The 14,840-nt window shown below is 36.6% G+C and overlaps 1 protein-coding gene across 1 annotated transcript in view; it reads right to left on the reverse strand.

Annotated features, from left to right (window-relative positions):
• Positions 1 to 14,840, reverse strand: part of LOC107639336 (tetraspanin-6-like) — a 16,148-nt gene that overhangs the window by 626 nt on the left and 682 nt on the right. Inside the window, exon 2 of the mRNA XM_016342811.2 lies at positions 13,528 to 13,857. Coding sequence (XP_016198297.1) covers positions 13,528 to 13,857 — 330 coding nt within the window. The remainder of the gene's footprint in view (positions 1 to 13,527; positions 13,858 to 14,840) is intronic.

Below are 14,840 nucleotides of genomic sequence, written 5' to 3' on the forward strand. Positions count from 1 at the left end.
TGTTAAAAGTTTAAAATTTATAATTTAAAAATTTATAGATAAAAATTTAACTCAGAAAATTATTTAAGGCCCAAAAATACAATTAATTATAGAAAAACGTGTATTGGTATTAAAATTAATTGTATAGGCTTAAGTCTGTTTCGTACTGTGTATGAGAAAACTAAAGATATAGAAATAACCAGAAAAATATTTATAATAAAAACTGGAACACTTATCTTTAAAATTTTGGTCCTAGGTGAGGCCAATAGGCGAAAAGATAAAAATGCCCCTCGCCCAAAATTTCATTCATTTTTACATTGAGATAGACAGTCTCAAGAGTAAGAAGAGAAGATGGAAGAAGCATAACACTATTCGCATACACATACAAATCCATTTTTCTTAAAAGCCATAGCTCCAATCGACGACTCATTTGCGGCCACGCTATCATTTTACCATCATCTTCGATTCTATATAACTTTTGCAGTGAGTAATCACAAGAACCTTACCCCATTTCTCCATTTACTTCTGATTTTACGTTTTTGGTATATGTTGATTGAAATTAGTGATTTTGATGATTTAGGGGAAGCTCAGTCTCAATTTCTAGAGGAATTTTTACCCAAGGTTATGTAGAACAAGGTAAGACAACTCTTTCTCCCTATATTCCCTAATTTTATGCAAAAATCCTAGTGTAAATAAATGAAATTTTGGTATAATTAGACTGAATAGAGTGATTGGTTGCTTGGCTTGAATTGGTACATATTGGTTTCTTGGACTCGATTGATGAGGAGTTGGTGGATGCTTGGATTGGCCAGAAGGAAAGGATCAAGAGGTTGGAAACCGCCGCTAACAAAAGGTATGGGTTTTGGTTTCGAGTAAACAATATATAACGCTATGTAAAAACCTAGGTTAGATGACCTTAAGAAAGTGTTAAATGGATATGATTGGTGCTGTTGATGACATTGGCTTAGTGTGAATGTTTATGTTGGTTAATTATTAATTATTGAGCGAATTATATGATTTGGTCTGTTTTGAAGTTGGGTGATATAATGTTGAAATGAATTATTGTAAGTGAAGTATGAAATTAGATTTGAATGACTGATTGATGTTTAATTTGGACTATATGATGATGGAATTAAGAAGTGATGTAATTTTGAAGGATTGAGATTTATAATTTTGTGTAAATAATAACATATGAAATTGAATTAAAAGTGGTTAATTGTTGAGTTTGGTGAAATTAGTAGGTTTGTTTAATGAGAAGTTAAATGATGACTTGGATGAGTTGTAAAGTGAAATAAATAAGATATGGTTTGAGTTTGAGCATTGAAATAAGCATTTGGTATTGGTTTGGAAAGAAAAGGATTTGAAGAATGAAAATTATGGATGATGCAGAATTTTAGGTAAAATAGATATTTTGGCCAACTTCAACAGTGGCACTCGTAGCTTGGAATTGAGAGAAATACATCTTGAATTATAACTGGAAATGAGTACTTTAAAATCGTTGAACGATGGAGGAAAAATAATTTTTGTAGATAAAGTTATAGATGTTTGAAAATTGGTGTTGAAAATTGAAAATTTCAGATTTTGCAGCATACCAGAAAATTCACTGGTGTGTGCGTGCACAGGGGTATGCGTGTGCACCAATCAGGGGCTAAATACAAGTCTGTGCGCACACATAAAGTGGTGCGTACCCACTCGTCAGGGAAGGTTTTTGGGTCTGTGCGTGTGCACACAGCCTGTTTTTTTTTTTTTCCAAAATGTTGGTTTTTTACTGTTTAGCCTTCCCAACAAGCTTGTAATCCCTGTAACCTCCATTTGAAGTATGATAACCATTTTTAAAGCTTTGAAAATATTGGAGGTGAATTGAATTGATTAATTCCTGTATAAAAACTTGGTTAACCAGATGAAAATGTTGTGAGGATGGTTGTTCGTCCCGTCCATGCTGAGGACGGTGGCTTGGTCTCACTCATGGATTAATAAATTATAATTTACTAAATCGGTTAAGATTTTGACTCATTATAAAATATGATTATAACCGTGATTTGATAACTGAATTAGCAAGGACGTGGGTTTGTCCCGCTTGCGTTATTGATGAGGAACATGCACTTAACAAAGATGGTGGTTCGTCCCACTTGTTCAGTGCTGCGGTGTAAATATGGGGATTGTGATTTTGTCCCGCCTATATTATTTCTGTTTGTAAGTGTGACCAGGTACTCATTCCCTAAAATAGCTAGCCTCCAAAAGAAGGTGAATAGGGGACCCTTCCTATGAGATGTGAACAGGGCACTCTCCTTGCAAGATTATTTTTTATTCTTATGCAAGAGACATTTACCTCTTAGGATGCATGCTAGAAAGATGATATCCGGGTTAGCTACCGGATGTGTTGGGTCTGGCAGTTTAACCGACACATGAGCTCACGGCCAGTAGGACAGGCATGCATCATGTGCATTTTGTTTGCTGTTGTTTGAGTGTGCATAATTATTTTGGTTTGCCTAACTTATTATTCTGCTTAACTCTTAACTGTACTACTTGTTTTAATTGTGCTAAATTATGATTTCCATGCATTTGCTTTGTGTTTGTGATTGATCTTCCTGAACTGAATATATGAATACGGAGAGATCATGATGTACTAAAAATGATTGAGACTAGAGATAGTTACAGAGCTGAGAATTTAGCAAAATTTAACCTTGTGTGTATTAGTGAAAACCTTAGACTTGAACTTCGGTAATGTTAGAGATTAGGATTGCCTAGAGGGTTCATATATCTTTATATAGTCTTTATTTGGAACTATTTTCCTACTGGAAATCTTCGAGTTCTCACCTGTCGTGGATTTACTATTTTTTAGATGTAGGACGTGATGCACCTTGCTGAGAGGGCGGGATTCTATATGGAAGCGAAGAAGACTTTTTGGGAATTATTTTGGCTTTCTAGAATTCTCTCTATTTTTGATACTTTATTGTATATATTTTGTATATTCCTCATAGAGTCTTTTATTTGGAGAGACAGGATGTCTATTTTGTATACTTTCTGATGTTGTAATATTCTAGTTGGCTTTTTCTTCACCGGTCGAGACTAGTAACTATTATGTATTCTTTTCCAAACTTCTATATATATATATATATATTGCTTTTGTATACGACATGTTCTTGCGTTACCGTTTTACGAGTGTGGTTACGGCTATCAATGTTTATTTTTCTTCACATGCTCCTAGTTATATCATTATTCTTTTATTATTTTGTATGAAATCTTCCTTTTAGGTATCGTAATGCCTCACCACCTTTGATTTATGACTATAGCGTAAAGTTTTGTGTGGTAGGATATTACATGATATATATCATTTAACAATTTTCAACTATCAATATTACATAAGTATAACTGTAGATAAGTTTACATATTTTTTATCTGGTTGAGTATTTTAATATATGTACTAGACTTTGCTGGTACGGGTTGAGGGAAGGATCAAGGATTAGCCAGTCTTAGTGATGACATGATCGGACCTTTGAAGTGGCGAAGGCTAGTACCTGCAAAGACACTCTGACGCCCAAGTCAGAATGAATATTAGAGGTATAGGTGTGAATTAGGAGTGTCTAACGTACCTGAAGGATCCATTGACTCCCTTTATATAGTTTTTCTTGTTATCTTATCTTATCTTATCTTGTTAGTTAAGATAAGGGAGATATTTAAATTTGAATATTAGTTATTGGTTCCCAGCTTTCTGGCCAGTTTGGGCCGTAGGATGACTTGGGTTTCGGGCCCAGTTCATCATTGTGATGTTTAGGGCCCAAATGCCAAGACTGGAATAGTTGCCCCGCAGCGTGAGAGCAAGTGTATGCTTGGTCTCATTGCTAGCTGATCAGTTTAGTTCTTTACTATTCAGAAGGTCATGTTACCGTTGTCAGAGTGCGGACTATTTCTACGTTTGTCCGTTGCGTTTCCCGATAGTGAGCTTTGTCTATTAAATTTTCCAATGTGTCATAATGATGCATAATAAGAGAGAGAGAGAGAGAGAGAGAGAGATTTTTGCCTTTTTTTCATGTCCACCCCTAGTCCTTCCATATTTCAATTTAAAACTTAGGAGTTTTTTGCTTCAATATCCTTGTAACTGCTCCTTTCTCCCCCATTTTCCTCATATCTTCCTTTCTGGCATTTTTCTGATCTCTGGTACTGTTGATGGGATTGACCATTATTGGTTGTTGCATTTTCGCTCTGCTAGTTTCTTCTCTTGCCGATTTCAGAACAGGTTAATGCCTTCTCTTTGTTTTTCACGCTTTGTTGCTTTAGTTTTCGTTCTACATTATTTCTTTTTAGGTTTCCTTCATGTGATGGTAGAGGAAATGCGGGGATGTCATTGTTCTGTTAAGGTTTTGGATTTACGGGATTCGGTAGATTTTTGGCGTAGTTTTGATATAGGAAGGGATCTTCTTGTTTTCTGTGTTTTTGGGGAATGGGCTGACAGTGGTGCCCCTGTTTGGATATAGGTATGGTAGGGCAGAGAGGAGTTTAGGAGAATCCGAGTCTGAGTTTCCCAGCTGGAGGTGTACTGGATCGTTACCATTGTGTGATGTCTGATGTGTTAGGTACACCCTCCCGGTTAGATGAGATGGACCTTCAGAGACTTTGAGATGAGGGGGCGTGTTGGGAGGAAGCGAGGCAGAGCAACAATATAAGCTTGTGCTCATTGGTTAAAATGAGAGGGTGTGCTACCTAAATTTGGACTCCCCCCAGGTTCCCAATGGATATGGGTGTACAAACCTTTGTTTACCAAGATGGGGTTCGGTTGGCTTTCTTTGAGTTTGTCATGACCCTTCTGAATCATGTTTCCATAGCGCTGTCTCAGCTACATGATGCATGAGCATCATGAATATTTTTTGAGTTGTTGTGGTCTTTTTATGATTGTAGATAGCATTGGATAAAGATTTAGTAAGAATTAAGAACGAGAAAAGCCAAAAAGATCACTCTCTGGACTCTTGGTGTCTGGCGCGGTACTAGCGACGCTCAACGTAACTAAAGGAGCCACACAAATGTACCCTCTGGACCCTTGGCGTTTAACACTACACTAGCGACGTTTAGTTCCACTCATGCCCAAACCTCCATTCTCCACTCTGGACCTACAGTGTCTAGTGCGACATCATCAGCCTTCAGCGCCATTCCACCCTTACCTTCACTATTTCTTTTGATGGATTAATATCATTGTTCCCTACTTTTATTAATACACTGATATTTTATTTATGAATTAAGTTTCGTTCTTAGTGTATTGGAAAATAACTTTAATCTGAATTAATTTCCTCTATTATCTTGGAAAGGTTAATTTTTAGAATTAAGCTAGAAATCTTTCTCATGATTTTTTAACTGTCCGAACTTAATTTGATAAGTGACATAAAATCAATTACGGTTAGTTCTTAAGAATTGTGTGGCCTTTAAACTAGAAATTGTATTTAATCTCTTAACACAATTAATTGTTCAAGGGATTGGGGTTTGATTACTTAGGGTTTGTCATGAATTATATCTCTGTATGATCAAAGTAGATAGCAATAATTGTTGATCTTGAAACTTAAATATCTCTGGCACCTTAACTTTTCTCATCATATTACCTCTCTACATGTTTACAATTGATTTCATTTACATTCCCTATTTTAGTAGTAAAGATTTAAAGAACTCACTTTTGATTGTCTAACTAGAATAATCATTTAACCACCACTTGCTTAGTCCATTAATCCTCGTGGGAACGACAACCCACTCACGTGGTATTACTTGGTAGGACTCGGTGTACTTGTCGTTAGTAATTGTGGAAAGTCCGCATCAATTTTTGGTTCAATGCCATCTGATGCACTGCAACCCATACCTGAAAAATCCTTGTAATTACTACATCTAAACAGTTGGGTGGCTATCCGTATCTTCGAACCGGTGTGTGAATTTTTGGAGATACCGGCTCAGGTTAAAGTCTTTTTATTTTTCTTTCTGTGCACCATTCCACATAAGGAGGGGATACATTGAAAAGGAATATTTCTTTCTGTGCTCAGCCAAACCGCCGGATCTTTGACATGTTTGAAGATTCATTCTATGGTTTTAAGGTAGAGTATTTCTAGGTCCGTCCGGTCCAAGGTCATTGCCCTTTTTGGTTATCCCAGGAGGGGGAGCGCCGAATTTGCCCATATTAGAATTTTGGGGCTGGGGCTTCTATCTCACGAGGACAACTTATGAGGGCCTCTCTTCTGAGAATAAGGATATCACCTATGTTTTAATAGCGATATTTGAGGATACAGCATTGAATCCTCGGGACGTCTTGGGGAGTCTCAAGGCGGGTAGGTCGTATGTTGGTAGGTTCATATCTAGTCTTTATGCATCTGTCTCCCATTTTGGTAGGTTCATTTCTAGTCTTTATGCAAGGTCCAACCCCCATGTAAAAATATTAGCAACTCATTTATGTTACATTGTTTTGGCTTTACTTTCGTTTAGTTTTTAATTTTGTTTGTTTTACTTGAATAAGCTTTCGTATTACTCAACTGCTTTCAATTGATAATCCTGTTTATGCCTATATCTATCACCACTATGTCTTTTCTTTGTTGCTTGAGGACAAGCGATCATTCTAGGTTTGGTGTTGAAAGATACGTTCTACATAGCCTAAAAGATGATGAAGAGAAAGGCAGTGAGAACTAAGGTTGTTTCCTTCCTTTTTAATTATATGCATTTGTTTCAGTTTACTCTATCCTAGATAATGCATTTAAATTTTCTATTTGTTAAGTACATGTCATTACTTGTCCATCACAACCCATAATTACAATTATACTTGTTCTTGAATGTAAGTAAGGAGTCTTGTGCTAAGAAACAAACAATGGATTGATTATATAGAGAGAATGACAATTTGAGTTTGGAAGGCCAAAATAACTGAATTATTCAACACTTACTGAGCCAAATTGCTTGAGGCCTTAATCTAGAGGACTATTATGGGATCCTTGTCATTGAGAAAGATTTGGAGAAGAAAAATATAATGAATAATAATTAACAAAAAGGGGTTGAAATAGAAGCCAAAGGCTCTGAGTACCTCTGACTAAAGGAATCAAAAGAAAAATGAGCTCAAAGAGCCCTCCTAAGTCAAGTGCTTGTGGTGCTTATCTATCAAGCAAAAGCTTGAAAATAAAGCATTTAGAGTCACAGCTAAGCTCAAAGGTGCAAAGTACCCCCCTCCAAAAAAAAAGAGAAGCCAAAGGCTCTAAGCACCACTGATGGAGAATGTTGAAAGAAAAATAAGCTCAAAGAGACCCCAATCAAGTGATTGTGGTATTTATGTATCAAGCAAAAGCTTGAAAACAAAGCATTTAAAGTCACGGCTAGGCTCAAGGTGGAAAGCATCCAATAAAAAATAAAAAAGGAACATGTGCAAAGAAAGTATATAAGCTTGCTTTAAGGTGATGGTTCAAGGAAGCATTCCATAATCTAATCTGGATAGAAATTTTCAAAGAATATAACCATTTGTGTTGAACTGTATATAAGTGAAATGGCTAACTGAAATCATTTGAATTGCTACCATTCACCCTTGCATTTTAAGCTGTAAGATTTTGAAGATTAAGGCATGATTCTTTGCTTGCTTAAAGACAAGCAAGAGCTTAAGTTTGGTGTTGTGATGCATGTGCATCATGTTGTGTTTTTCTATGCTTTTTATATGAGAAATAAATGCATAATGCTTAAATATAGACTGCTTTGGTGCTTAAGTTGAATATTGCTTTGATCTTTTAATTTGATAAGTTTTGTAGGAAATCATAGAAAAAGAAGCAAAAAGCACAAAACAAGCTCAAAAGAAGAAAAGAGAAAGTTTTGGGAACACTTTAAAGCTTAGAACACGCTTTGGAACCTTAGGCCATGCTTTTGAAAGTGTGGCCCATGAAGAGAAGACCCCTAGAAGTGCAACAAAGTGGCGTTCCACACGCCAGGGAGAATGGGTGTGTAGAATGGAAACACCTTCAATATGGGACTCATGCATATGCATGCCTCATGCATATGCATGCCTCATGCATACGCGCAACACCTGAAAAATGTGGATTCATACATACTCATGCCTCATGCGTATGTGCAAAAGCCGAAAAATGAGGGCTCATGTGTACACATACTGCATTCATACGCGCGATTGAAGATTTTTGTCATAGTCATTCATACGCATCCCTCATACGTACGCAGGTCCCAGTGAACAGTGGGCGTTCCACACGCTAGGAAGAATGGGCATTTGTGATTTACACGCCATCGACACTTAAGTGAAGGCTTCTATTTGGTAATATATATGGGCGTTTAACGCCACACTTTAGGCGTGTCACACGCCATATTTTACCTCCTAGGACCTTGTTTGATTGAGTTGCGTTCCACATGCCGCAGCCCGGTATTACACGCTAGGCCAAGTTTCCAGAAGACTATTCAAAGATCCCATCTGGGCATTTTACACGCCATAACAAGGGTGTGTCACACGCCAAGAAAGAAGGAGCTCTAGGGACCACAGAAGAGTGGCCTTTCACACGCCACATGTTGTCGTTCCACACGCCGAACAGGGAAGACCTCCCAGGGAAGAGAAGATAGGCGTGTTACACGCCCAAGGGTGGCATTACACGCTAAAGGGGCAGCTCCAGGAAAACATAGCATTATGCATGAAAAGCGTGGCATTTACATGCAAAGCGTGGCATACACATATGGGTGTTTCACTTGCTCCCTTTGGCCCATTTTCTATAAGCCTTGTTTGCAACACTCAAAGCCAATTCAAGATGAAAATTTGGGACCACAGAAGATACAAAGTTGAAGAATTAATGCGGAAGATTAGATTCGATTTGTTTTGTTTTTGAATTTAAGTTTGAATTTAATAATTAGGTTTTGTTTTATTTAGTATAAAAAAGGTCCTAAAAATACTTTGAGGAGACCTTCAGACCTTTTGCCATTTTTGATATTTTGTTTAATTTCCTCCTTGGTTAAGGCTAAGAGCTCCATTCATCTTTTAATGGATTATTAATCTAAGTGTTTTATTTTAGATGAGGGTTATGATTTGATTTAATTCATGATTGAGTTTTCGTTCTTCATCCTTAAAGATTTAGAATTATTGGAAAATATTCTAACTCCGTCTTGGATTCTAAATATTGTTTTGAAAAAAATTAATATGTGAATTAGCTTGAAAACTCTTTCACACTATTTTTTATTTCACTAGGAATAGGTTCAAAGAGTGTGTGACACTTTGTGAGTTTCAATTGTTAGGACTAGCTTGAATACGTGACATATAATTCAACCTACGGACTATTTTTGAATCTTTCTTGAAATTGAATCAGAATTGTGCTTCACCTCTTTTTCTTAAGCAATTGACTAAGGAATTAGCGGTTAATTGAGTTAAAGAGAAATTGAATTGCCAAGGAATTGGAATTTGATTATTTATGATTCGTCGTGATTAATCTTTGCATACCTCATATAAATAAACATATGGATTGTTTTCCTAAAGAGTGAACATCTCTGACACCTTAACTATCTTTATCATCTTATTTTCATAATGAATTTTAGTTTGCTTTTGTTAAATTTTCTATTTTCATGCTATTTACTATTGAAACACTTATTTTTTATTGTTTGACTAGAATAATCAATTGACCATTGTTTGCTTAATCCATTAATTCTCGTGGGATCGATACTCACTCACCGTGAGATATTACTTGGTACGACCCGGTGCACATGCCGGTAGTTTGTGGTTTGTAAAATCCACACCAATGGCTCTTCACAATCGACGCCTCCTGTAGATTTTATTCTCAGCTCTCAGACGGTCTCTCAAGAAATTGTTCAAAAGGGGACTACTGGAGATGATGATATCTAAGAGATTCTGATCCTGGAGCCCAATAAGAAAAGTAAGAGGCCTACCAAGAGAGGTAATTCGGAGGGTATTAACACAGGTGTGGTTGCCCCCTGTGTGACTAATCACTCCTTTGATGCTACCAGCTTTATTAATCAACACTTGTTGCCTAGCACAGATGAATACTTCAAGGTTTGTTATCTTTTCAGTTAGGCTAAGTCAGTATACCATGTCCCCCCCCCCCCAAATGGCCGCTATCATCTGAAGGGTTGAACCAATGCTTTTGCAGACTTTCCTTCTGGATGAGAAACTTCATCAGGATTAGGCGGAGCTTAGCACTCTAAAGGGGCAACTAGATACATCCAAAACTGCAAGGGCAAAGGCAGCTAAGGATGCTGAGGATGCGGGCTTTGAGATCCTACGCTTGTCAGAATGGGAAATTGAGATTATGTCCCAGGTGGCTAGGGTGAAGAAGTTGGCAGCCGATGCTGAGAGTGCTGCTGCCGTAGCCCGTTCCAAAGCTTATGTCGTGAGGGTCGAGGTGGAGGGTTTGAAGCAGCAAAATGCCGATCTTCTAGCTAATGCGAGGGTGGCCACCTCGGCTACTGAGGAAGCTTTGAAAGCTTAGGTCCAAGTCTTGGCTCCGGGCATGGATGTGTCTGTTATAGGAGCTTTTCGGACTGTAAAGGACGGGCAGATTGTAGATCTTGAGTAACTTGGTTTTAAGTTTTGTGAAACAATTTCTTAAGTTTGTAAGCCATTTGTGCGACATATATACACTGCTTTGGTGGCCTTTCCTTGGCCGTTTTGTTATGAACTATTTGTGGGACTCTTGGTGGGCCAAATTGCATGCTTATTTGATTTGTTTGGATATCGATTTGTTGGCCTCGGGAGTGATCGGTCCCCCGGATGGCCATTTTGTTCGTACCGTTTGTTAGAGTAAAAACGTAAAAACTTAAAAGATATTATTTGAATGAANATGGAAAAGTAAAACAAAACAAAGGAAATATGAAAACTCCAAATAAACCTTAAATTTTGCTAAAGTTATTAACTCAGTGGAAATCGCCTATGAGTAGTAGCTCCGTATATTTGCGGCATTCCATGTTCTCAGTAGCTCAGTGCTGTTAAGTCGTTCCAACTTGTAAGCTTTCTTTCCGATTACAGACTTAAGTCGGTAGGGTCCCTCCAAATAGGGAGTTAGCTTTCCCAAGGTGGGAGGGCCGATGTCATTGCTCACAAGACCAAATCTCCTTGCTTGTAATCTGATTTTACCATGTCTTAGTTGTACCTCAGACTTACTCTCTGTTTTAAAGCTAGTTCCCATAGGTGGGCTATGCTTCTGACTTCGTCCACGAGGTCCTACTCTACGTCCTCATCATGTGCTCATATGGTCCTTCGAGGGCTGGGCTCCCTAACCTCAACAGGGATGACGACTTCTAGGCTGAATGTCATCCTAAAGGGGTTCGGCTGAGGTTTGGGGCAATGTTCGGTATGACCAGAGTATGGAACCAAGCTCGTCGGCCCAGAGACCTTTGGCTTCGTCTAGTCTTTTCTTGAGTCCTTTCAACATGATCATGATGGCCGCCTCTATTTGGCCATTCGTTTGCGGGTGTTCCACTGAGCTAAACTTCTGTGAGATGTCGAGTCCCTCTAGGAACTCCCTGAAGCGTTTGTCTGCAAACCGAGTCCCATTATTTGAGATAACAATCTCTAGGATCCCGAATCAGGTTATGAGTTGTCTCTAAAAAAATCTCCAAAAGAATCTCTTGGCATTGAGTGGCGGTGATTGTAGATAGTGCTTCAGCTTCTATCCACTTGGTGTAGTAGTCAATGGTAACTATGAGAATTCTGAGTTGTCCGGGAGCTGTGGGAAAGGGGCCTATGAGGTCAATTCCCCAAGTTTTGAAGGAGCGTTCTGTCGTTATCATGCTGAGATGATGAGGGGCTGCTTGATGGAGGTTGGCGTGCACTTGGCACTGCTTGCAACTTTTGACTAGTTGCAGGGTATCTCTGACGATGGTGATGATAGTAGTCCAGAAGTACCCAACTCGGATAACTTTTTGAGCTAGGGTTTTGCCTCTGATGTGGTGGCCACAACATCGTTCATGAATTTCTCAAAGTATGTAGTCCGTCTCACCGGTTCTGTACACATAAGGAGGGGTTGGGATAGTCCTCGCTTATACAATCGTCCCGCTATTGTGGTGTACTTTGTGGCTTCCCACTTCACATGTTTTGCCTCCTTAGGGTCCCCAGGTATGTCCTTGGTGGTAAGGTACCCGAGGATCAGGGAGGTCCATGAGTGCTGATTGGACAAGGGCAGGTTTGTCGAGGAAGTGGTGATGGAAGGTTCTTTGATGACTTCTTGGATTAGAGAGCAGTTTTTCGAGACCGACTTGGTGCTCGTTAGCTTTGCGAGTAGGTCATCTCCTTAACTTTAGATAAGTACCTTTAGTAGGTGTCCCGTGTTTGGTAATCCCCATTTATTTGGGAACTAACTACCTAGGAGTCACTGCAAACCTCCAGTGTTTTTGTACCAACTTTCTTAGCCAGCGTTAATCCGGCTAAGAGGGCTTCATATTTTGCTGATTGTTGGAGATTGGAAATTCGCATCGAATCAACTGTTCGATAATAATCTCATTCTCGTTTTATAATATTATTCTCGCTCCGCTGGAGCTGTTGTTCGACGAGAATAATATTAGAAAACGAGCCTTGATTCGAACAACAGCTCCAGTGGAGCGAAAAATCTACCACAGAATGAGTCTAAGATGCATAAGTGTGAATTAGGAGTGTCTAACGTACCTAAGGAAATCCTTGACTCCCTTTATATAATTTGTCTTATATCTTCTTGACTAAGATAAGAGAGGTATTTGAACTTGAATGTTAGATATTAGTTCCCGACTTTCTGGCCTATTTGGGTCGTATGGATGACCTAGGTTTAGAGTCCGGTTCATCATTAGGCCGTTTGAGACCCCAAATGCAAGGACCAAAACAATATGTAAATCGGTCATTTGATGATGTGTTAAAAGAAATATCTAATTACTATTAAATAGTCGCCTTGAATGAACAAAGATATTACTAACCCAAAAAGAAATAAAAAATTTGGCAATTTTTTCTCCAAATAGAATTTGGAAAATCACAAAAGTTTGACATAATTAAGTGCTTATTTGGACACCATTATTTCGATAAAAAAAAGATTTTTTTTCAATGAAAAAAAAATCTTTTTTATTTTTTATTGTGTTTTGTAAATTTCTAGTAATAAAAGTAAAAGCACTAAAAAAATATAAAAAAATATCTTTTTTGAGAAGGTATAATTTACATCTTTTTTAAAAGATCTTTTTTTTAAAAAAAAAGATGTTTTTCATGTAATAAATAAAGAAAAAAGTACTTTTATATTGTTATACCAAAACATAATTAATAGATAAAAATATCTTTTTGTATGAGATATCCAAACATAAAATTACTTTTTTTTTTTCATAAGCTCTTTTAAAAAAAAATAACTCAAAAAAGATCTTTTTTTTTAATCTCACCCAAACAAGTCCTAAACTTCACCAAATTAGTATATTTGATCTAACTTTAGTGAGCTTTGGAAGCCATGAGCATAGCACCCAAAAACTATTTTGTCGAAATTAAAATATCTCAAAGGGGAGGGTCAAAATTGTTGTTTACTTGTTAATTTTGGTTTCGTGCTATAATATCTCTATGTAAAAGGGATTTATTCTTTTTTTTATTTAAAAAAAAAAAGAACTCACCAATAATAATCCCATCTGGGTCTAACTTTGGTCATGCGGTTGTGGCCATGAGGATAATCACTTTCAGCTCTTCTGGCGTTTCGGAAAGCACAGCAACCAATGGAATAAATGCAAATGAGGAACACAAGCACCACAACGTTCAGAACTGATATCTTATGCCAATCTCTTCTGATGTTTTCAAGCACCCCAGCCTTGCACGAATCGCATTCGTAGCATAGCATTGTTGGACCGCTGTTCCAACGATAGCAATCAGATTGTTGAGCAACCACTATTGTGTCCGGGTTGTAGTAATTGGTATTGCATGATGTTGGTGGCTTACAGCATCCAGACTGCAGTCAAACATATAACTTATTATTGGATTCTCTTATGTTTCATCAATTAGACAACAAATCAAAAGGAGTAGATATAAACATTTTTTTTTAGTAAATATTCAAATTGATCTTCAAAAAATTTGATATTAGACACTAAAACATCTATATTGGCTTTTGATGTTGCTATAACATTTTTTTCCAGTTTGGAATATAATTTTTTTTATATTTTCATTTTGATTGACTTGTTTCATCGAACGAAAATATATCATAGGCTAAAATTATAATGTTAAAATAATGCTAAGGCTTAGGACAAAAAACTTTTGAACATTTTAGGATTAAGACTAAATTTTTATGCAACTAAAGCTAAAAGTTACATATTAAAACAAAAAGAATAGCTACAAAAATGGGAATCAGTTTTTTATGTAACTGTCATTTTTTTCTAGTTTGGAATATAAATTTTAAGAGTAACACTATACATCCAAATCTTTTTATAAATTAAGTCCAACTAAATTAAACAATAAAATTTAGAATAATGCTAGCTATAATTGATTTTTGTTATATTAGACTAACTTAGTTAGACTTAGTTAATAAAAAGAATTGGATGTATAGTATTATTCAAATTCTTTTATAAATTTTGTTTTTATTAACTACTTTCATCAAATGAAAATATATGTTATGCTAAAATAATAATGTTAAGTTAACGGTAAGGCTTAGGACAAAAAAATTAAATCTTTTAGGACTAAGACTAAAATTAAGAGTTACATATTGTACATGAAATTAAAATTAAATTAAATTTTGATATAGTGTTAGTGTAAAATAGTTTTACACATATAGTCATATTAAAAAAAATAATTATTTTTTATATGATCGCGTGAATAATTATTTAAAAAATGAACATAATTGAACAAATGTGTAAAATATTTTAAAAATTCATATCTCCAATGTCTTTTCCATTAATATTATTCTTTTCGAACATATATAAAAAAACTCAAACTAATAAAA

The sequence above is a fragment of the Arachis ipaensis genome, chromosome B04 (assembly GCF_000816755.2).
Source record: "Arachis ipaensis cultivar K30076 chromosome B04, Araip1.1, whole genome shotgun sequence".
NCBI classification, from domain to species: Eukaryota; Viridiplantae; Streptophyta; class Magnoliopsida; order Fabales; family Fabaceae; genus Arachis; species Arachis ipaensis.